The sequence below is a fragment of the Salvelinus fontinalis genome, chromosome 26 (genome assembly GCF_029448725.1).
Source record: "Salvelinus fontinalis isolate EN_2023a chromosome 26, ASM2944872v1, whole genome shotgun sequence".
NCBI classification, from domain to species: Eukaryota; Metazoa; Chordata; class Actinopteri; order Salmoniformes; family Salmonidae; genus Salvelinus; species Salvelinus fontinalis.
In genome coordinates this window covers 27291223-27305219 of record NC_074690.1, presented here as the reverse complement: position 1 = coordinate 27305219, position 13997 = coordinate 27291223, and the positions used below count along the sequence as shown (strand labels likewise).

The following is a 13997-nucleotide window of genomic DNA, read 5'->3' as shown; positions in this document are numbered from 1 at the left end:
TTAACAACTACTGCTGCCGTTGGTCAGTCATGTTCAAAGGTGAGCCAGTTAACAACTACTGCTGCCGTTGGTCAGTCATGTTCAAAGGTGAGCCAGTTAACAACCACTGCTGCCGTTGGTCAGTCATGTTCAAAGGTGAGCCAGTTAACAACCACTGCTGCCGTTGGTCAGTCATGTTCAAAGGTGAGCCAGTTAACAACTACTGCTGCCGTTGGTCAGTCATGTTCAAAGGTGAGCCAGTTAACAACCACTGCTGCCGTTGGTCAGTCATGTTCAAAGGTGAGCCAGTTAACAACTACTGCTGCCGTTGGTCAGTCATGTTCAAAGGTGAGCCAGTTAACAACCACTGCTGCCGTTGGTCAGTCATGTTCAAAGGTGAGCCAGTTAACAACCACTGCTGCCGTTGGTCAGTCATGTTCAAAGGCGAGCCAACAACCACTGCTGCCGTTGGTGATTGGCATTACGTCATTGCTATTGGTCAGTGGCATCCAACTAATCACTGACTGTATCTCATGCTTAGGAAACTGAAAGGTGAAAAATAAATGGCAACATCTATTGTCTGCTTGGAATGCTTAATGTCATTTTTTTTAAAAACATGACTTCAGTCAGAGAAATCCATTCACCTCTTCAGCTCCTGGTATCATTCTAATGTTGTTTCAATCCCTCTCCCGCATCAGGTGTGGGCTACGGGATGATGGTGGTGTCCACCTACATCGGTATCTACTACAACGTGGTGATCTGCATCGCCTTCTACTATTTCTTCTCCTCCATGACCAACCTGCTGCCGTGGACCTACTGCAACAACCCCTGGAACACGCCCACCTGCAACGGTGTGGTGACGCCCACGGGCATCAACAACACCCTGGCCAATGTCACCCACAGCCTGGTCAGCAAGGCCGCTGAGGTCGCCGTGGAGGTGGTCAATAAGACCAAGAGGACCAGCCCCAGCGAGGAGTACTGGAAGTAAGAATCCGGACCGGAGTCAGTTATTCATCTTTATTTGAATCCCAAAAGATCTTGTTCTAGATTAGGGCTGTGACGATACTTGTATCGCAATATTTTTTCCCATGGCAAAAATGAAAACACAAAGCAGACCAAACTATTTGGTCCTTTAAAAAACCTGCTGAATGTAAAATACTGTGTGCTTTAGCTTGGAAAGTAAATACATGTGACTCTGGATGACAACATAATGTTTGTTTCCAATATTAGGGCTGTTTTCCTTGAAAGGTTAATTCGTGTTTTGTTTTCTCGCGATACTGGTATCGTCCCGGCCCTATTCTAGATCTGTTGAGTGCTGGAAGTAAGGCCTGAGTGTGGAGTTGAAAAATTCCCATGTTTTCCAGAAATCCTGGATGGAGAATTCCAGATTTCCTGCTTATTCCTTTCTTATTCCAGGAATTTCCAACTGGGATTTCTATAAAACCTGGGAATTTGAGCAGTTACTGTCATTTTTCAACCCTACAGTACCTGAGTGGGAAGGTGTGGGAATTGCTGACTCTGACTCAGGTGTACTAGATTAAAGAGACGGGAGTGGATGCTGCAAGGGTTAATACACACTATTACTCCTAGATACATGTATGTTCAGTAAAGCAGCACCCAACGTGTTTTGACACAAAGTATGTTTGACTATGGGTTAACAAAAGAGGGTTTGTGTATTTCTGTAAAGGAATGTTTGAGATGCTAGATACTTCAGTTGATTTAAACGAGACCAGTCAGAAGAAAAACAAGCAGGCAGGCATGTTTGCCTTGCTAATCCGGGCCTACGATTAATCATCCAGCCTTCAACAAACATTACTCATAGTTCACTGTGTCTGAAGTACACACCATTAGATCTTTAGTATATTGTCCTAGAAAATATTATTATCTGGATTCTTACTACATGGGGAATAGTGTAGCTTTTTTATGCCCCTAGCAGTGAGAATAGGGCCCATTCAAAGGAAACAGTGTGGTTGGTTAATGACTTTCTAAATGTTTTGTGCTTAACTTTCCGCACCGGGTGGTGCTGTCTATCAGTATATCATGAAAGGAGTTGTTGTTCCTGTCAGCTGTCAGTAAAGATAATCCATTGTCTTGGCACCAAGTGGTTTTAGGTCGAGCTGCTGCTGCATTGAAATATGGGCTTCGCTCATTGTGATGCCAGGGTACATCCGAACAATGCTTCTTCTCTATCGTTCTGGAATTAACGTATAGACATTATTTGTCCCTGCGGCACTAACTATTTATGCCACGTTTCTCTATCCAGACGTTGTTGTTGTGAATAGACACTGTGATACATTTTTTCTCTTCCCCACAGACACTATGTGCTGAAGATCTCAGACGACATCGGGAATTTCGGGGAAGTCCGTCTCCCTATTCTGGGATGTCTGGCCGTGTCCTGGGTGGTGGTCTTCCTCTGTCTCATCAGAGGAGTCAAGTCTTCAGGCAAGGTGAGGTGTCTCTCTCTCTTGCTCTCTCTCTCTCGCTCTCTCTCTCACCTACAAATGTCATTGTTTGGCCCAGTAGTTTTTCCTGGTCAAATAACTTAGTCTATAGACTTGATTGATTGATATAGTCAGGAAGAACTCCTGGTCATAGTGTATAATTTACACACATTAGGGAATCTTCTCACTCATTCTTCTCCTCTCGATGGTCCCCAGGTGGTGTACTTCACAGCGACGTTCCCCTACGTGGTGCTGACCATCCTGTTCATCCGAGGCATCACCCTGGAGGGAGCTGTCACCGGCATCAAGTACTACCTAACCCCACAGTGGCATAAGATCCTTGACGCTAAGGTGTGGTTAATCATATAGAAATAACATAGTTATAAGTCCTGGAATTCTTTGCCATTACTGTAGTTAAGTACTACTTTATATGAGTTGTAAACAGTTACTGTTTATTACTGGTATAATAGCTCTGTAGCTCTTCATAGCGTAGGGTTATTGGCTTTCTCATAACACAGCTGTTGAAAGAGACTGCTTGATCAGATGTAATATGCCTCAGATATTAAATAAGGTTGTTCTTCAGTGGTTGTACTGACACGTGTTTGTCCGTCTGTCCAGGTGTGGGGAGACGCTGCCTCTCAGATCTTCTACTCTCTGGGCTGTGCATGGGGAGGGCTCATCACTATGGCCTCCTACAACAAGTTCCACAACAACTGCTACAGGTACTCAACTCTTCCTTTCCCCTCCCTGTTCCCCCCTAAACTCTCCACTTTACTACCAAATAAACCCTGTGCGCATCCCAAATGGCATCCTATTGGGCCCTGGTCAGAAGTAGTGCACTATTTATAAATATATAGGTCCATTATATTTTATACAAACTTTATATCTGTTTTAGTCATTTAAGTTTACATTTCAAGCGTTTTTCATCCTGAAAATGTATTTTTAAAAACTATTTGGATTTAGGCAACCGAAAAAATGCTTCGGCGGCCTGCCCAAGGATTACAAGGGCAGACAAATCCCTGGAGTTGTGTAAGCGGTTACACTATTGCAGTTCTTCGTGCTCAGTTGGAGTGAATCAGGAAGAGTCTTTGTTGCCTCTCTGGGTGCGATCACGCTACAGTGTCAGCAGAGATTAACAGAAATGGTGCAGAATAGAGGAGGGCAGCTACAAATTGCAAGAATTGACTGAGTATGGTGTGATGGTGTGTACTGCATGCCACTGTACTGTAGGTGGAGGACAGAGGCATCACACTGAGAGAGTGAAGGAGACAAAATTATGTCATTTTTTGACTGCTGTTAAGCCTGCGGTTGCATTGTTAACTTTGTAGTTTACGGTAGTCTAACTCAAAACTCTCTTGGAAACTGGAAGAGGTTTTCTCTGCTCTATAACACCACCATGTGGTTGAAGGGCAGAAGTGATGGACAGTATACTATAAATCAGGGGTTCTTAATTAAACTCTTTCAGCCTGGGACCCAAATTAGAAATACTGTGTTTTCCTGGGACCCAAGCTTAGGCAAATATGCAACTATACATAAATATCAGTACATTTCATTGCCCTTATGCCTAAAACAAATGTAATACAGACAGAACCAAATAACAATTGAATGAATTACCCATATAAATAGCTATTCATGTTTTAATTTTCCCATTAAAAACACTTACATATCTGTCTAGGTTGGAACTGTTGCTGTTAAAATACAATAAATCATTTTCATTCTGAACTGGAATAAACTGATTGATCACATCACACAGATGAATAACAGAACACACACACAGTCCTAATGAGAGGTGTGTAGCTGGCGGAAGTTTTCAACAAGCACGTCTATTCTGGGCTCAGTTTTTGACAGTGCAACACTGAGGTCATGCTCAGCATTGAGACTGTTTCTGTACTTGTTTTTAAGTAATCCAGAGTTGAGAACCCTGACTCACATAGGTATGTGGTGCCAAACTGGACCAGAACATCTACTGCTTTCTCAGTCAGGCAAGAGACAGCTTCCTGCTGTAGATAAGGAATCCAGAACTGTGTGAGTGTGTTTGTCTCAAAAAGCATATTGCTTCAATCAGTTTATTCCAGTTCAGAATAAAACATATTACTTGTATTTTAACAGCAACAGTTCCAACCTGGACTTGTTTTCAACAATAATTTCTACAGTAAGATGTACAGTAGGCCTGATCATTTTTCATCATCTGTACTTTTATTTAGGATTGCACTATCAGTAGCTAGCTAGCTTGCTTTGGCTAACGTCAGCTATTAGCTGTGCACAAGGCCAGGGGATTATTTGAAAGAGAAACTCACATCTACTACTATGAGAGATAGTAACGTTACTTTCTTATTTCTGCTTATCATCACCTGTTCTAAAATTACAACAATGCCTTGCTAGCTTACTTACTTTTCCACTGTCAAAGCAGTTTCCTGAAGCATTCTGCCCTGTTCTGAAATAACTCCCTGGGTTTACCGTCATGCTGTGGATGTTTGGTCAGGACGTGTTGTTTTATTAATTTCTTTGTTTTGAGAGACTTATTACTAAACACTTCCCTGTACAAAACACATTGTGGGCGCTCCAAGATATTTCTCAAAGTTTGTATGCAAGAGAGAGAAACTCATCGCTGTTTTTGCGTTCCATGACTATTGAGCTCGGTCAGTCCATTTGATGACAGCGGTGAGGGATGGCGAGTGGGATTGACAAGTCAGTGGCTAACATATGGGATCAATATCATGCCAAATGTATTCACAAATGTAAATCACTTTCCACAAATGTAAATAACCAATCCACAAATGTAAATCACTTTGACTTACATTTGTGGATTGGTGATTTACATTTGTAAATACATTTGACATGATATTGATCCCATACTAACAGCGCATCTGCTGCTGAACGACAGCGCTGCAGTGTGTGGGTCGCGGAGTGATCTTCAAGAAAATTGCAGAAAAAATATCTGGTACATCACGAAGCACACCGGCATCTCCCTCTCCCAATCGCGCAGCTGCCAAACTGAGCAGAGACCGCTGCTAAGCAGAGAGCCCACTGAACAGAGAGCTCAGGTGCACTTGACCAAATCAATTCCAGTAATTCATGAAATAATTATACATTTACTCTGACACGTCGCAACCCACCATTAACAGGAAGTGGGTCGCGACCCATACTTTAAAATTGTCTGCAAATCAATGATAGAGTAGTAAGTACTGTAATGAACAAACCCACCACCTGTAAGCAGGAAACATATTTCACACATCTCTTTCTCTCTCTTCAGTATTTATCACTATTTGTTATTATGCAATTAAGATGTAGACTGTTTAGTATGAATTTGAACTGGAAATATGTATGAGGGTGAAATGCACCGCATCTTAGTGGACCGATAGAACTTAATGCTGGTTAATGTGATATACTAATAATCTTCTCTTCCTGTTTTTTGTTCTTTGATTGGTTACCCATACAGGGACAGCATCATCATCAGCATCACCAACTGTGCCACCAGCGTGTATGCAGGCTTCGTCATCTTCTCCATCCTGGGCTTCATGGCCCACCACCTGAACGTGGATGTATCTGAGGTGGCCGACCACGGCCCCGGACTGGCCTTCGTGGCCTACCCAGAGGCCCTCACTCTACTGCCCATCTCCCCCCTCTGGTCCCTGCTCTTCTTCTTCATGCTCATCCTGCTGGGCCTTGGGACGCAGGTGAGTCTGTCAACCACCATGATATCCTGGCTTTGTCCCAAATGGCACCCTATTACCGTTTGGCTCTGGTCAAAAGTAGTGCACTATGTAGGGAATAGGGTAACACTGTTTATTCTCTCTGACATCATTGCATGCATGTCTAGGATCAAAAGGCACTTTTGTACATTTACATTACATTTAAGTCATTTAGCAGACGCTCTTATCCAGAGCGACTTACAAATTGGTGCATTCACCTTATGACATCCAGTGGAACAGCCACTTTACAATAGTGCATCTAAATCTTTTAAGGGGGGGGGGGGGGGCAGAAGGATTGCTTTATCCTATCCTAGGTATTCCTTGAAGAGGTGGGGTTTCAGGTGTCTCCGGAAGGTGGTGATTGACTCCGCTGTCCTGGCGTCGTGAGGGAGTTTGTTCCACCATTGGGGTGCCAGAGCAGCGAACAGTTTTGACTGGGCTGAGCGGGAACTGTACTTCCTCAGTGGTAGGGAGGCGAGCAGGCCAGAGGTGGATGAACGCAGTGCCCTTGTTTGGGTGTAGGGCCTGATCAGAGCCTGAAGGTACTGAGGTGCCGTTCCCCTCACAGCTCCGTAGGCAAGCACCATGGTCTTGTAGCGGATGCGAGCTTCAACTGGAAGCCAGTGGAGAGAGCGGAGGAGCGGGGTGACGTGAGAGAACTTGGGAAGGTTGAACACCAGACGGGCTGCGGCGTTCTGGATGAGTTGTAGGGGTTTAATGGCACAGGCAGGGAGCCCAGCCAACAGCGAGTTGCAGTAATCCAGACGGGAGATGACAAGTGCCTGGATTAGGACCTGCGCCGCTTCCTGTGTGAGGCAGGGTCGTACTCTGCGGATGTTGTAGAGCATGAACCTACAGGAACGGGCCATCGCCTTGATGTTAGTTGAGAACGACAGGGTGTTGTCCAGGATCACGCCAAGGTTCTTAGCGCTCTGGGAGGAGGACACAATGGAGTTGTCAACCGTGATGGCGAGATCATGGAACGGGCAGTCCTTCCCCGGGAGGAAGAGCAGCTCCGTCTTGCCGAGGTTCAGCTTGAGGTGGTGATCCGTCATCCACACTGATATGTCTGCCAGACATGCAGAGATGCGATTCGCCACCTGGTCATCAGAAGGGGGAAAGGAGAAGTACACTGCTGCTACTCGCTGTTTATTATCTATGCATAGTCACTTCACCCCCACCTACATGTACATATTACCTCAACTAGCCTGTACTCCCGCACACTGACTCGGTACCGGTGCCCCCTCTATATAGCCTCGTTATTGTTATTCTTATTGTGTTACTTTTTATTTTAGTCTACTTGGTAAATATTTTCTTAACTCTTCTTGAACTGCACTGTTGGTTAAGGGCTTTTAAGTAAGCATTTCACGGTAAAGTCTAAACTTGTATAGCAGAATATGTTTTTTCTTTACATTGATGTGCAACTCTCCTCACCTCCGCTTCATCAACAAAACAATAACAATGGCTGTGGGGCAGACAGTCATTGGGGCTCAACTAGATTTTTTTTTATGTTGGAGAAAGTGGCTTTTTGAGAGCAGTAGATATAAAAGTCACTGCTGAGTGTTGACCTGTCAGTGTGTATCCCGGTGTGCAGTTCTGCCTGCTGGAGACCCTGGTGACGGCCATCGTGGATGAGATCGGTACTGACTGGATCATTAGGAACAAGACGGTGGTCACAGGAGGAGTGGCTATAGTGGGCTTCCTGCTGGGGGTGCCGCTCACCACACAGGTAATGGACTGGAGATGTTTACACACACAAACATACACATGCATGTGTACACACACATAAACACACACTTAATTATCCAGGCACAAATATTCAGGATGTATACTGATGTTGTGTTCTCTATCTGTGTGTAACCGATGTGAAATGGCTAGCTAGTTAGCGGTGGTGCACGCTAATAGCGTTTCAATCGGTGACGTCACTCGCTTTGAGACCTTGAAGTAGTGGTTCCCCTTGCTCTGCAAGGGCCGCGGCTTTTGTGGAGCGATGGGTAACGATGCTTCGTGGGTGACTGTTGTTGATGTGTGCAGAGGGTCCCTGGTTCACGCCCGGGTCGGGGCGAGGGGACGGACTAAAGTTAAACTGTTACATGTGCTCTCATGTATTTAGGCTGGGATCTACTGGCTACTGCTCATGGATAACTACGCTGCTAGTTTCTCTCTGGTTATCATCTCCTGCATCATGTGCATCTGCATCATGTACGTCTATGGTGAGTCCAACTGTCTTTCCTTGATTATAAATGCCTATCGTCCACAATGATCTGCCAACGCTATTGGTGAAAGCTAATCAAACTGACTGGAATGGAATGACTGACAACATGCTGTACTGTTTGTGTTCAGGACACAAGAAATACTTCAAGGATGTTGAGATGATGCTGGGTTTCCCCCCTCCCATCTTCTTCCGGGTCTGCTGGAGATTCGTGTCGCCCATCATCATATCTGTAAGATAGTAGCTACCACCCAGTGCCTCCTTGTTGACATGTTTTAGAGGCTTGACCTGCTCTGCATTCCATTCCATTCTGCATTCCATTCCATTCTGCATTCCATTCGAGGATTGTCTAATCCTCGCTAATCTGTATTGCTCAACAAAATCTGTCATGCAAAACACCTGCCAGAATACCAGAATGACCTAAGACACACACAAGTGATCGATGAAGATATGTACTGTATGAGGGTTGAAATAGGGTATATTCTGCTCAAATTAATGACTTGACCCTGGTGACCCCTCTCCTCTCTTTGCGTTTGCAGTTCATCCTGATCTTCACAGTGATCCAGTACAAGCCCATCACCTACAATGACTACGTGTACCCCGGCTGGTCCCTAGCCATCGGCTTCCTTATGGCCATGTCCTCCGTCACATGTATACCCGTCTATGCTCTCTACAAGATCTCTAAGTCTGAGGGAACAACATTTTTGGAGGTAAAATCCACAGGATCTCTGTTTAGAGCTTTGTCTGACTTTAGTATTGGAAGCAGATGTTGTTTGCACTAGTAGTGGAAGTGTTTTAGTTTTTCCTGTTGAATTAAAAAATAAATATATTTGGCACATGTTGCCGAAAGTCTTTGAACTGAAAGAAATGAAGGATAGTAAAAAAGAACCCGATTTGGTGTTATTCCAGAACTTTCTCACCTACTTTACCTGCCTTTAATTAGCAATAAATAATAAACCTGTGTCCCTCCCATCACATTGACCTCTGAACCTTTGCCCCTTACAGCGGTTGAAGAATTCATGCAAGGCGGACATAAAGTGGGGCCCGGCCCTGAGTGAGCACCGGATAGGCCACTACGCCGCCCCAGGCTCAGAGGGAGAAGTGGAGGTGCGTCCCCTGAAAGAAGAGCTGAAGGAGAAGGAGGATGAGAAGAGGGATGAGATCAGCCTCACCATCCAGGGCAGCAACGGCTCCACAGCACACAACACTACCCCCAGCGCATAGAGGCCCCCCCTGGGCCAACTCCAGCCCCCTCCCAACCACCCCTCACCCTTTCCCACCGCACTGTGGAGAAAACCCGCTCGCTGGAGACCTTTACATATTGTAAGGGCTTATTATTTCTAACCTCTAGAGAAATTGGTCATCATTCAAAAGAATTTTATTTCTTGTTTCAACATAATTTCACAATGCAGTTTCTTGTAAACACGTTATTTGTTCTCTTCTTCATATTATGCAGGAGTTGAAGTAGAAATACACACTGTAAAGAAATCCACTCGGAATTGGCAACTTTTCTAGCGACAGTTCTGGCGGTTTTAAAGCTGGAGACCAAATGTTCTCTGGGTAGGTGTAGACACATGGCACCACTCTAGGGACTGATCCTTCCCTTCTGTTGTTTTATCTACGGTATAGCTTTTGGCTCTCAGTACCCTCTAATACATGATAGTCTCCACTACTCAGACTGTTACGTATGCTGCTTTAGGGTTACCCAGAACAACTCATATTGGAGTAAGCCAATGGGTATTTAGCTACTCCTAAATATTGTATTTGAACAACACAGTAAAGCCATTCTACTTCCAATGTTGTAAACAACTAACATACATTACAGCACCAACTCCCCAAACACACACAGTGTTGGTCTCCAGCTTTCTGAACACGTACCCTGACTGACGCCCATGATTTCCCGATGCCCATTCTCAGGGTCCCAAAATGATTTACTACTTACTGAACAAGTTCAATACCTGAGTACATTTTATTTTATTATGGTAGGCTTTACATAAAAGAGGGAGCTAAGAAAAAGACAACCATAACATGTTCACACACAAAAACAAATGGGTGGATGGATGCAACTGAGTACAATGAAGTGCCATCTCTCTTTTAGTCTTCCAGGTATTTCCGTGGGAAATGCATCTCAAGATGTGGCATCTCACTTGTGAAGGGAACGTTTCATTGACGACAGAAGCAGCTACAGATGTAGGATCTTAATTTGACCCATTTTTAACACCAGGAAAATAATCATGCCACAACAGAGTGATCAAATGAAGGTCCTACATCTGTAGCATAACAAGGAGGGAGGACACAGTGGTGTTGCGTCCTAGCCTCTGTTACTCACAAGTAGGATTTGTTCCAACAAGGCATGTTACCAAAAACATGTTAAACATGCATGAACTTTAATATCTCGGTGGCATAGCTGGAGTATGTGTCTTTGTTAACTTTTTCAAAACTGAGAGACTTGCATCAGCAGGTGTCTTTGCAGAGGAAAATATGTGTATTTACAGGCGTTTTAAAGCTCTGAGCCAAGTAGTGGTGTGATTGGATGTGGAAACAGGAAGGAGAGAAGCCATTGGTTGGCCTGGAGATGGAGTTTGTCTCCACAAGATAAAAAAAAAAACATCAGTTACTGAATTATGTAGTTTATATGTAGTTGTATCGTTCTGTCAATAGAATTATCTTATTTTATCTTTCATTATTGTAAAGTAACATAGTAAATAATTATAAGGAAGACATGTTTATTTTGTAAAGAAGCTACAGTATCTTAAGAAATAACAATAATGTTTACCATTCCTCATCCATGACTTGATTTTTATTGGTAATTGATTTATTTTAGGGGTTGGCGTGGGAGGGAGATGTATTTCAGTCACTTTGTGGCAGGATGCTGTGGGGTTGTGCTCGCACAGATTGCTGGAATTGGCAATTGTCAAGAAGTCCCATCTCTCTATCCAATTCAATGCATTCGTCTCCGCTCTGTTACGTTGCATCTGTGTTGTAGTGAGGCAAAGACCTGTTTGTGGTAACATTGTGAATCCACTGGGTCCTTGCCTGGCCTGCACTGATGGAGAGAGGTAGTCTGGCAATGCAGCTGCTTAAGTGCTAGAGCATCGCATCTTAGTGAAACTTCAGATTTTTTATTTCGTCTTTAACCAGTACGTCACTGTATATAATATTCAACATCTCTGTCTGACTGCATAAATCCAGTTTCTGCTGTCGAATATATGACTGAGTTGTTCTCCTTCCATTTTACTTCAGTTTCTCCGTGTTAAAAGTGTCATGACAGTTAGCTATCCAGACACTCAGGGGAGTAGGTAGTTACTTAGTGGTGAAAGTCTTTGGTTATTTGGTTCCAATTGGCCTCTTATTGCCTATGTAGGGCACTAGGGCTCTGGTCAAAAGTAGTGCACTATAAAGGGAATAGGGTGCCATTTGGGACGTACCCAAACTCGTTGGTTATTTGAACTAACACAAAAAGCACACCAGTAGGTTAGATGCTGCCCAACAGACTCAAGCTTTACTTCAGATGACAACAGACTAGTGTGTTCTCCTATGATGCTGACAGAAGCACAGTACGGCCACACGAATCAACCTGTTCTAAAGCAGAGTAGGAGTGGTCCTGGAATAGCACAGGATATTAATAATGATGATGGTTTTAACTGATGTGCTCTATACACTATGGATACATATCATTTTGGTAGTAAGGAGTTTACAGCAGGTGTAAATTGTTGAGCTGAAGTGGGTTAGTACATAATGGCCCTGATGACAGGATTTGATAACAGAATGAAATGGTGTATGATTATTCTAGACATGCCGGCTCAGGTCAGGTTGCCTCTGGATACTTCCAGGGAGTCCTCGAGGACTTTTATTTCTTCTTCCTCCTGTTACTGTTAAACTGTTGACTTGTAGTCCTCTTATTTATTAGCTACAGTAGCTAGTAAGTTAAGGATAACCACCATGCTATTGCAACCGTTTGGTCTCTGCTGTACACCGAACTCTTTTCCTCTATCAGATACTTGTACAGTCATGTAAAAACTGGTGTTTGTGTGTTTATTTGTTTTTATTTGGGGGTAGACAGGATTTTTTCTTGTAGTAAAAGTAGCCGATGTTAAGTGTAATATGTATTTGTGTGTAGTCGATACCTTACTACTGAGTACTGTTCTTAGATCAGGATAGTGTCAGTATTGATGTCATGTAATTGTAATCAATCAGTAACTATCAATTTTGTCATGTAACAAAACACAATCTACCTTTTAAGAGATCTTTTGTTTTTTTACTAAAAAATACATATATTTTATTGTCACAATTGAATCATCCATGTTCAGTGACACTACCTTTATTGTGTTCTAAAAGCCAGCTGATATCAAAAGTATTGCCAAACAAAAGCTTGGGTTGAAACTTGAAATTTGCATTTTACAGTATGTTCTGTTGGAGGTACATGACGGTTGGGGAAAGTATATAATAACAGTATTAATCCATTTTACATAGTAATAATGCCAATAGTATTAAGCCAACACCGTGGTACTATACTGCAGCGACATCCGGTTACAATATAGCGACTGTGCTGTAAAATCCTTTGTGTAAAGAGACTGGCCTTTTCAATTTGATGGAGTATTTTACATGTGCATATGCGGCAAAAAAAGATTACAGAAATCAAACACCAAAATCGGTAACATTGTAACAGCAATAAATATGACATTAGATCAAAATATCAATGTATTGGGGAAGTGTTTTAGAATATAAACTAATTGAACAATAAGGAATGGGTTCAACCAAATGTCTCATATCCAGAGTAAGAATCTTATCTTATTCTTCCCTTTTTGCACTGGGATTATTATTTCATTAACTTGGCATTTGGTGAGATCTTTCCTTCTAAATTAATATAAGCAGGTAGTGAAAAATGTATACTCAAGGACACATAAGATGAATATTCATATTTTTTGGACATTGTTTTTCATCTCATTTATAAATCGCTGTAGTAAGTCATCTATATATGGGATGTAAGAAATGAATACGTTAGCCAATTCTGAAAACTGATAGTTGGCCTCTACTGTACTAAAACTGTGATTTATCATCTCTGTGGTTTTCTACGATCACCAAGGAGATCTCTTGAATTTCTAACTCATAAACATGTTTTTACACGTTTTTTTCAGCACTTTAAATCAAGTCATTTGTGTTTATAACATATTTAACCATACAAACTTCCATTTTGAAATAAGGCCTTTACAGTGGTCTGCACAAGCTGCTGTGTCAACATGTCAGCAGAGAAGACACAATGTTATGCCAATTCTATCATAGTGGAGAATAAAGCACAAATGAAATGAACACAGTACTGGTACTTTATCATTTTTATCTAACCATGTCTCTTGAACCTTAGGGCCAAAATCCATTGAATTGTCTTAGTCATGTCAGCTGTATATCGTAAAATGTTCCATTACAAATGGTAAATAAAATCTATTTTAAAGATCACTCAAGTGTAGTTCATGTCCCATTTGTGTTTTGTCTTTCTGAACAGGCTATGGCTTTTGTTAGATGGGAGAAAGTAGATTGTTAATAAACCATGTATTACAGGCATATGAACATTTATTTATCCAAATACAGTCGCATTTATTTACTTCAAAATACATTCAATAAATGGTTAAATTAGGTAGATCAAATTTGACTCATTTCGAAAGCATCCAACCATAT

General features: G+C 42.5%; 1 protein-coding gene across 3 annotated transcripts in view; it reads left to right on the top strand.

Annotated features, from left to right (window-relative positions):
* The window catches only part of LOC129824034 (sodium- and chloride-dependent glycine transporter 1-like), a 100994-nt gene extending 87216 nt beyond the window's left edge, over nucleotides 1-13778 (top strand). For all 3 annotated transcript variants that reach the window (XM_055883307.1, XM_055883306.1, XM_055883308.1), the window contains 10 exons: nucleotides 678-963; nucleotides 2294-2426; nucleotides 2637-2771; nucleotides 3039-3142; nucleotides 5860-6097; nucleotides 7707-7841; nucleotides 8226-8325; nucleotides 8456-8556; nucleotides 8864-9034; nucleotides 9330-13778. In XM_055883307.1, the coding sequence (XP_055739282.1) occupies nucleotides 678-963; nucleotides 2294-2426; nucleotides 2637-2771; nucleotides 3039-3142; nucleotides 5860-6097; nucleotides 7707-7841; nucleotides 8226-8325; nucleotides 8456-8556; nucleotides 8864-9034; nucleotides 9330-9548 (1622 nt within the window). In that variant the 3' untranslated portion in view covers nucleotides 9549-13778. The remainder of the gene's footprint in view (nucleotides 1-677; nucleotides 964-2293; nucleotides 2427-2636; nucleotides 2772-3038; nucleotides 3143-5859; nucleotides 6098-7706; nucleotides 7842-8225; nucleotides 8326-8455; nucleotides 8557-8863; nucleotides 9035-9329) is intronic.
* Nucleotides 13779-13997: the final 219 nt, after the last annotated feature.